The sequence below is a fragment of the Temnothorax americanus genome, unplaced genomic scaffold (assembly GCF_048541705.1).
Source record: "Temnothorax americanus isolate GAGA-0224 unplaced genomic scaffold, ASM4854170v1 Scaffold6, whole genome shotgun sequence".
Classification (NCBI taxonomy): Eukaryota; Metazoa; Arthropoda; class Insecta; order Hymenoptera; family Formicidae; genus Temnothorax; species Temnothorax americanus.
Window position 1 is genome coordinate 5,955,516 of NW_027509751.1, and position 10,199 is coordinate 5,965,714.

The following is a 10,199-nucleotide window of genomic DNA, read 5'->3' on the forward strand; positions in this document are numbered from 1 at the left end:
TAATACATTATTTATATTAATTTTCACTTGTTTATAATAATCCATAATTTTTTTATCATATTTTATATTTAATATTTAGATCATGTTAAAATAAGTCACGTTATATATAAAAATATGTTGGCTTATTTAATTGACTTTATTTATGAGGTTTAGTAATTTTTGGACTACTCTGTATAAGTGTTTCGTATAAAAAATAATGTGAGCCGCGCGAATTTATCGCTTACATCCACCCACGGACGATGTTTATTCTGCAATTTGCTGCTCGTTTTTGATCACGCATGTTATTTATGCAAACTCGACTCTCCGCTTTAAGCTTCGAACGAATTTTGTCATTGTACTCCAACATTAATCATAAAAAACAAATTGATCATAAACGGGGGAAAAAATGAACGACCTTTCTAGGTTGTGTCCGTTTTTCTCTTATTTCGATCCACCAGAAATCAACCACTGATCTGCTGTCTTTTGCAATATTTCATACAGTTTTATTTTCTTAATATTTTATAAACTAGAATTTTTTCAATAAAATTTTCTTATTTGTTAAAATATATAAAGTGAAAAATGCACTATGAAAATTGTGATATATTTTTACCTCTATTTACCATTACTCGGATATTCGAATCAAGTCCCAGCACTTAAAAAAAGCCTTAAATAAATAGCTTTTGGACATCCAGCACGTTAATTTCAACCATTTTAAATAAAAGATACTTCCAGTTAATCTACAACTACAATCTAACTTTATTTTAAAGTACCCGGAAGATAAGAAGAATAAGTTTCGTAAGAAAGAAGATTCGAGAAGATTTAAAATTAAACGATAATTACGCTATATCTTTGCTCTTCATTATTACTGTCAAGAAGTCCCATAAACGAAATGTGAAAATAATTGAGCGTAATCGAAGTTACTTGACATGCATTTTATTTCGATAGTAATAACATCGTTGAAAGAAGTTATCGCACTCGCCCTAAGTGCTTATAACCCTCCGCGGCTCGCTCTACTATCATTCAGCGCTAAATTATAAACATACATGTAAAGAGTAGCAACGGACCACCTACGACAGGCGCGTTCCTTAACGCGCGTGCACTTCAACCTGCGCCGCGACGTACCGATACGCTCGAAATGAATTCGAATGAGCATTACGGTATCAACGCGCGTCGATTGCATATTTTTAACGTCGCTTCGGATGGTTCTTGCCTTAATACACAACGTTTCTCAAACCTGTTTTTCGAGTTCCATTGCGCAAACGGAACGCGTGCAGTGCAAACGCGGGAGAAAAGCTTTAGCTCAATTCGAAGACTTAAGCAAAATTCTGGAAGGAGAATCCGTTTCTTATCTGCTTTCGAGGAAATGCTATAAGGCGTCGAAAATTTATTAGAAACGTATATACACTTTGTTAAAACATTCTCTGGCGAATAAAAATTTTTTTGCTAAGAAACAATTTTAAGACCGAAAAATCGATGTTAACACATATCACACTCTTAATATTACGTATTAATTCAAATGTAATATCACATGCATTATATTTGTATCAGCAAATTAAAGTTGTTGTTGTAAGTAGAAGCATGAAAAGCCATTTATCATAGATGACAGGGAATAATATTCCCAACATTTTTCAGGCTAGCGCGTTCGCCACTTTGCTTCTACGCGGCCATAAAATCATTTTGCTTCTAGAAGGTTTAAATTTATTTGCTCCCTACTGCGCCGTACGCATCGAAAACTTATTATGCCTCGGCGAGAGACCAAAACACCTTGCAACTTTGTACTTTGTAACGTTAAATATCTGCTAGTCTTCAAACACTCAATCAACTTATATATTTCTCTTGAATAAATTTATATACGTACAATATATTTATAAACAAAATTATTGTTACCTTTTTGACAAGAACAATCTTTCAGTTAAATATAGATGAAGATTTTAAACATTTGTAGTTAAAGAATAAACATTTTTTAAATACGAAAATAAATTGAATTACTTAAAAAGACCGAAATCTTGAAAAGAAATCTGAAGAAGCTGAGAAATCTCTCGTATCGTTTTCATTATCGATACTTAAAGAGATTCACGCAAAAGAAGCCTCGACAAGATATTTGCGAGTTCTCGGCAGAGATATCGCCCTCGTATTTGGACGTAAGTGGCGTGCCGTGTAAGCCACTTTGAATTTATTATGCGATTTGGTATTCGATTCGGCATTGCTCACGAAAAACATTGTTACCGATTCGACAAGAGCAAAAATAATTTTCAGGTTCGCCGAATTCAAGTGTCTTTAATATTTAACGTTCATGACATCACTGAAGAAAAAAATATCGAGATCGATATTTTGTAATAAAATATAATTAAGATCATAGATTAATATTGCATTTAAATACAATAAAAATCAAATTGCAAAACCGCCAACAAAATAAAGCTGCACAATCTTATTTATCGGACAAAACTGTATTTTTTTAAATATTATAATGATTAATACGGCATCAAAACGTCGTTCAATGTTTCAAGAAGTATTAAAAATATGTACAAGACAAATTATTAAAAAAATATATGTTTATTAAAATTTAACAGTAAGATTAGAAAGTTTCTCTAGGAATTATAACTAAACAGTAGAGATGCAAGAGCACGTTTCTGGAATTTATAACTTGTTTCGTCTTGCAGTTTATGACTTGTTTCTCATTCGTTGCACTTTCTATGCATCTAAGGGTTAACTCCATTCTTCCTGAGCCGATCTCGCGGTCCAGCAAGCGGGATTCCCGTCTCGTTTCTCTCTCCTGTCGGCATTCCATCCTAGATCCCCCTGCAGTTTGTCGGCCTGCGGTCTAAGGTCTAAGGCGAGCCGCCACTCGAGTTAAAACAACGACAAGGACTCGACCGGACGCGAACGACGACGACGGCGAAGAAACGACGGCTTTGTCGAACGCGCGATATAAATGTCAACTTGCTAGGATTAGACGGGGGATTATCTTGGGTGTCACTCTCGTGATACACCTTGGATCGTAAGGTCACATGTCTCTATCTGCGAGCGGCTGTCGTGCGAGAATCCTATTAAATTCTTATTAATGTTTCACAATTTCATAAATCCCGTAGATAATTTAATTCACAAATAATAATGCATAATAAATTATAAATTAAATGCGTTCCAACTTTGGCTAGTTTAAATATTTCATTTATAAGAGTTATTGTATAATAATTTAAATATAAAGTTAAAAATATGCTAGGTAAAAAATAAGAAAGATAATAAAAACTTTTGTTGCTAAACGTATAAAATACAAATTCCTAATATAAATTATATAGGTATATAAATTTTATATAAACTTCCCCAAGATAGTAAACGCAAAAGATTGGAAAATTTAAGCTGTAAATTAAAAATAAGTTATTATTTTTTTATAAAGTATTTAGCATAAGATAAATTGTACTTATAACTGTGAGCATAAGTAATATTATTCTAATCACAATATGCATAAAATTATTAAGATGAAATGATTAAAATTCCATCAAATCTGCAGATTAAAATTTTGCTCTTTTTTTTCCTCATCTCTAAAAAGTCCCGACATTATGTATATGCAAAAAGATCCGCATGATTATGCGTGTCCTTAAATATCGCAGATCTTGCCGACGACACACGTCATCCGAAGAAAAACGCAACGGGGCGAGGTCATCGCGAGTGACTCAAGATTACGAACGCGAGATTCGAATGCGGAGAAATCGAAAATTCGACGAATACCAGGATTACGTCGATTGCCTTCTTCCTTTTCATTTTTGGTCGCATCGTTCGCATCGACCGGAATTCTTCCTTATTGCCGAAACCGCCGAATCTCTTATCCGAACGGATAATAAAAAGGACGATGAGCTCTACTCGGGGGACGCCGGGACCTCCTGCCTCCTACATGCGGCGCGGCCCGCGCTCACGCAGCCTCCAGGACCCATTTGCGGAACACTTTCGGGTAACGAATGCGTAACGAGTCCTCTCGAGAGTGCGTCCACCTTTGCATACCGATGCGATGCGCGGTCCATTCCCCCTCTCTCTCTTTCTTTCTCTTTCTTTCTCACAGGTGTGGAATTTTTTCCTCATCTTTTTGAGTCACAGGACACCGTCTTGTTCATACAGAAAATCCCATAAACGGTTAAGTTGCTGATGTCATCACAAAATTTGCGAATGTGCAATGCATTATGGTTTTTTAACTCGTGGAAATCGATACACTATTATTGAGCTGTTCGGAAAATAATGACCAACTGTTATTTTTTTTAGGCGTTTGTAATAATAACGCAATAGGCCTGTTCGTTTTCATTTCTAAACTAGTGCATAATAAGTTAGAATGAAAGAAACTATATTTGTTTCATTCTAACTTATTGCACTAGGTCAGAAGTGCAGCGAAAACAAACAGACCTATTGATCAATTAAGTGTAAGAAAAAGTGACAATATAGCAAGACATTCGAAGGATAAAATCATCGATGATAAAACGTCCTTGTTGCCGAAAGAAAAAAATGTTATACGGATTATACTGATTTGTGTGAGCACGGGCGAGCCACTTCTCAACCACTTCTCTAATCCAGTATGAATGTAAAAAATTATATAATAAAAGACATAAGTATATAATCAATATATTTTTTATGAAAATAATATTTATGAAGTTGCTTTGTATTTATTATTTAAAACATATCTATTTAGTTCAACTCCTTAAATAATTCTTTTATTATTTTTATTTTATAAAAATGTAAAAATATAATACTCAAGTATGATACACTGTATGAAAATTAATAAGTTCGAAAAAATAATACTCAAGTATGATACATTGTATGAAAATTAATAAGTTCGAAAAAATATTCGCTCATATATGTGCGATAATTTTTCTCCTAATGGTGCACTTATTAAATGATATTATTGCTTAGCAAAGTTCTAGGAGTTAGAATCAAGCACAGACGCGACAAAATAATTCGACAAAACTTGCGCTTGAAGCTTTCGATTTTGTTGGTAATTCAGATTAGTTTGTCAACAATATAATTAAAGCCGACAATAAGAAGCCCAAAAGATTTCCGACAAGATCTTTAATTTCGCTCAATGAGTTTCTCTTCTATTTTTTAAGAAACAAGGCCAGTAAATTAAGAAAACATTTCTCCACAAGCCATTGAGGGCTATTTTTAACACTGTTGAATCTACCGAGACCATATGTCCAGGATGAAAGTTTTATAACTTTGGTCGTCTTTGGAACGTACGTTTAATGAATTTAACACGCGACATGAAAGGGTTAAAGTCCTAAATTCGCCCGGTAACAACCCCTTGAAAGATCGGCATAAAGAAAAGAAGAGATAAACAACTCGGACAGAACGAATGATCACCGTGAGCGTGCACGCATCCTTCGGGTGCATCCTAAATCTCGTCCAATGAGGAGTTCTCGAAACCTCGGGTAAAAAATGGAGGAGGGAGATTCGAGAAAAGGAAGAGGAGGAGGATGAACGAATCGGTGCGAAAGCAACGGTCGCAGGCACTTCCTGCGCAACAAGAAGAGGGTCCTACGCGGCGCACCGCCGCGTAATTGAGGTCCTGCGGACCCTACGGTGGAGCGGCGGTGGGGGCCGCCCTATGTAAAGCCCTGGAAGCGATCAGGTCCAGCCCATCCAGCATCAGGACACCGTGCGTCTTGATTCGCGCCACCTCAAGGATTACCGGTGCCGATCCGTCGATCAGTTCAGATCACCCGCGAAGATCATCTCGGAGAAATAGCCTTTGAGAAGAGCAACTTTTTCGTCCTGGCGAAGGGCGTTGATCTCTGACAACTGTCATCGGTGAAGAAGGGGAGAAGACGAAGAGAAGAAAAACTAGAAGCACATCGGGGGGAAGATGAGAGTGAACGTGATACTGGTTTTTGTGGCCCTTGTCCTAGGGCTCGTTGATGCGGCTAGAAGGAGAGACAGACTTAGGACGAGTCCCACCACCACAACGCCGTCGCTCATCGATAGACAGTTCGCCTTCGCTGGACAACCTGAAGGTCAGTGTCAGTCACTTCAGAGTTGCAACTCTAGAATTTTGCAGAAAGCTCTTATAACAATTATAGAAACAATTATAGAAAGTTACGAGTAAATTAATGATAACACACACACACACACACATATAAATTTATTCAAGCTAAAGTTAATTTAAAGGCTACTCTAATTTTTTCTCAAGTATCTTTAAAAATTTTTTTTTATATATTCTATTTGATGCGTTATATTGTAATTTCTGTTTCAATCAAATATTTAATTAGAAAGCTTCTCTCAATTTTTATGAATTATTTTATTGCGTAAATTATATAATTTGCGTATAAATAAATTATTCATTTTCAATTATCTTTTATCATTGATTGAGTATAAATAATTCTTATTCTTTTAATTTTTCCAAATTTATGATTAATGTTGCTTTTACAAGTCAATTCACAAAATAACATTTTCTATTATTTATTATTAGCAACTTAATCGTTCTTTTGCTATTTTTCTCTATTCTTAATCCTATGACAACAAGTGTCTCGCGGAACAGAACAATCGCCATTAAATTTCAGAACTAGAATTGTCCCTGTGGAACAACTTCGACAGCCACAAATTGAATGTTCGCGCGGGGACCTGGAAGAACGACACATCGGGAAACAACAGAATCGTTCTCAATAGCGTCAGGCAATACCCAGGATTTCCGAGCAATCCGGGCGACACGAACGAGCTACCGAATCCCATTTCACCACCGGTGCAACCGGCACCACCGCCATATAAACCCCCGCCGGGCTGTCTGGGACCGCGGGGCCAGTACTCGAGCCCGAAGAACTGCGCCAACTATCTAAATTGCTGGGATGACGTGGTGATCGAGCAGACCTGTCCGGCCGGGCTACTTTTCAACGACGTCGCCGGTTACTGTGACTTCGCGTACAACGTCAAGTGCGGTGATCGACCGCCCGCTACGCCGAGTGAGTGTGATCGATTAATCACGCGGTGCGAATCGCCCGCTCACAATTGCGAGCGGTAATTGCGATGACCAATTCGATTATCAGGTATATTAAGCTATCTAAGCTAAATTATCAGAACACAAAAAATTTTATATGGAATTAATTTGCTAATTATTTGTTATTTTTTGCTTTTAAAAGTAATTTTTTTGCTCCAGCTATTAAAAAGTTACGAAAAGCTGGATAACTTAAGATTAAGCCCTTTGTAAATTTTCAATAGTGTGAGCAAAAAAATTATTTTTGCAAGAAAAAAATAGCAAAAAGATAGCAAATAATTTTGGTATTATTAACTTTTCGCTTTGACTTATGTATATGTTTTTTTTTTACAATGGCTGGATAGCTTAATCTTAAAGCTATTCAGCCCATCGTAACTTTTTAATAGCTGGAGCAAAAAAAATTATTTTTAAAAGCAAAAAATAGCAAATAATTAGCAAATTAATTCCATATAAAATTTTTTGTGTTCTGATAATTTGGCTTAGATAGCTTAATATACTTCTTTAATCGCAATTTTGTTTAAAAAATTTCGTTTGTAAGCAAGGCTTAAATAAGTTTGCTTCAAAGGATCGATAAGAAGCAAAAGAGCGGTAAAAGAGTGTCGATAATACTCTGCAGTGATAATAATTTAGATATGTATTAAATTTCCATTACCTATTGTATAACAACACCATTGAGACTTTTCATATAAAAGTTCAATAATTTGGAGGAAAAATAAACTTTGTCTCTTTAGATTTTAAATGATCTGAGAAATACAGTGAAGAAAGTAAAAGAATAATTCTATTACTTGACAGAACCAGCATTGCCGGCGGGATCGAAGCTATGCCCGGACCCGAACGGACGTTACAGAAGCTCGACCAACTGTTCGGAATTCTACGTGTGTGCCGCGGGCAAACCGATCAAATTTTACTGCCCTCTCGGTCTGGCCTACAGTGACGTAAGAATTCATTCTAAAAAAAAACGCTCGTCGAATTTTAAATCGCGGAGTGACGTAGCAATATACTGAATGCTGTTTAAAACAGATCTCGCAAAATCTTTTTATATATTCTATCAAATCAATTTTCACTGGAAAAAAAAGTTAAAATCATATGTCGCTAAAAAAGACAGATTAAATTTGATATAAGATCTTATAATAATTTTGATGTTACGAACCGTGCAAATGTAATATACACATAAAATCATTAAGACACGATTTTATTGTCTTTGAAAAACAGTATAAAAACTGTAAAAGTTCTAAAAAAAAATCTAACTTTTCCGTATTTTATTTATAAATTTTTATATATTTTTTATACTACACTGATTTCTAAAAAAACTTAATTATAAAACATTAAAATATATTTTAATATTTACAAATGTTTTACATAAAACATTTAGAAAAATAAAACCTAATGTTAAAATCTAATTGATGAATATAATCGATAATAATTAATAGATTATAAAAATATATTTCACGTTTACTTTATTATTTTTTAATTTATGTAAAATATATTTTGTATAAATCTTTATATATAGAGAAAGGATTATGTAAGATTATTATCACAATTTTTCTCTCAATTTTTAATTTTTATTGATAAAAAATTAGTATTACATACATACTTATATATAGTATAGTATTAGTTAGGATTTTATTTTCCAGATATTAAACGTCTGCGACTATCAACGCAATGTGGACTGCAAAGGCGCAGCTACGCCGAGACCACTGAGGCCTACACAACCGCCGACTCAATCTCCGCAGTCGTCTTCTAATGTCCCGATCAACCCGCCCACTCCTTCCAAGCCACCGATTTATCCTCCGCAACCACCGACCTACCAGCCTCAACAACCGACTTATGCGCCACAACCAACCTATTCCCCTAAACCACCGAGCTATCAACCTCAACAACCTCAACAACCGACCTACCAGCCTCAACAACCGACTTACCAGCCTCAACCACCGACTTATCAGCCTCAACCACCGACTTACCAGCCTCAACAACCGACTTATGCGCCGCAACCAACCTATTCCCCTAAACCACCGAGCTATCAACCGCAACCTTCTTATCCATCACCGCCCGCTTCGTACCCTGGAAATCCTTGGCTGAACAAGGGCAAGTCCGATCCCTGGCATCAGCAAAACCTGGCTACCGAACTGGAAATCGACAAAGAGATACAGAAACAAGACATATCAACCAATAGTCCAGCATTAGGTGATCAGCCTGCGCAGCATGACGCGATAGAAACTTCCAGTTTGGCGAATCCATGGACCCTGCACCAAGAGATACCGTCCGAGCTACTGAGAATATGTAATAACGGCGAGGTGTACAAGCTTAATGACTTTTGTACTAAGGTGATAGTTTGTAAGAGCAACAAACCTGAAGTGGTAGATTGTCCATCGGGACTCTCGTACGATGTATCATCGGACTCTTGTAAGCCTTTCAACATTGCAGTATGGTAAGGCCATTTTTTAAATGTACTTTCTAAAACTTTGTTTCTTGAATATATATAGTATATTCGAGTTTATTCAAAAGAAATAAAAAATAGATACTGTAAATATTGATACGAATATCTGTAGAACAATGACTAAATACTGATGTATTTTTTTTTATTTCAGCAATCTCGAGTCCCCAACACCACCCATTTTGCCCTAAGGACAGCTCACCGCGCATCGAACTTAAAAAATACTTTTATTAAATCACCATGTTAATTATCTTTCCACTATTTGTGCAATAAAATTAAAACTTCTAGCAATAACCGCAGAATTATTAGTAAGCAAATTTGAAAAGCGATTTCTCGAAAATAATAATGGCCTATAAAATAAAATAAATAAGTAAGTATTATTAATGACGTTTAATATCCTATATTCTGCAAATTTTGCATTTACCCCTTTATGTATCACGCTACGAAGAAAACAACAGTTTTCGAATTTGTAAATAAATACAAGCTAAAACCTTTATCTCTCTTTTTCTCTCTCGCACATATTTTTTTACATCTTAATCCCAATTTTTCCAATCCAGTTTAGATGAACACATAAGTAAATAAAAAACACAGATTTCTAAATCTGAAAAGCTAATCTTATTAGAAAGTTGAATTGTATTAATTATTCATGAAGAAATTAGATTTTAAAGAAGAAATTATTTTTATAGAAAATTTCTATCGACGGTAAAGAGTTCGCAAAATTCACACAATCCATACGCTTTATATCGAAGTCACTAGATTGCAGCACGCGTTTCTTCGCGTTCTCCAAAGGGCAAAGAGAGTGGAGCGCCGTGGAAGGTGGAG

At 35.5% G+C, this 10,199-nt stretch overlaps 1 protein-coding gene across 1 annotated transcript; it reads left to right on the forward strand.

The window, feature by feature from the left end:
* Positions 1 to 5,685: 5,685 nt before the first annotated feature.
* LOC143904950 (uncharacterized) lies at positions 5,686 to 9,722 on the forward strand. Its single transcript, XM_077419971.1, has 5 exons — positions 5,686 to 5,969; positions 6,516 to 6,911; positions 7,736 to 7,878; positions 8,578 to 9,371; positions 9,532 to 9,722. The coding sequence occupies exons 1-5, from the start codon at positions 5,822 to 5,824 to the stop codon at positions 9,566 to 9,568; spliced, it is 1,518 nt and encodes a 505-aa protein (XP_077276097.1). The 5' UTR covers positions 5,686 to 5,821; the 3' UTR covers positions 9,569 to 9,722.
* The last annotated feature ends 477 nt before the right edge of the window (positions 9,723 to 10,199 follow it).

Excerpts from the sequence above, each read along its gene's own strand:
- LOC143904950 (XM_077419971.1), top strand. The coding sequence starts at position 5,822 with ATGAGAGTGAACGTGATACTGGTTTTTGTGGCCCTTGTCCTAGGGCTC. Across the intron at positions 5,970-6,515 it reads CTTCGCTGGACAACCTGAAG|AACTAGAATTGTCCCTGTGG; the intron begins GTCAGTGTCAGT and ends ATTAAATTTCAG. Across the intron at positions 7,879-8,577 it reads TCGGTCTGGCCTACAGTGAC|ATATTAAACGTCTGCGACTA; the intron begins GTAAGAATTCAT and ends TTTATTTTCCAG.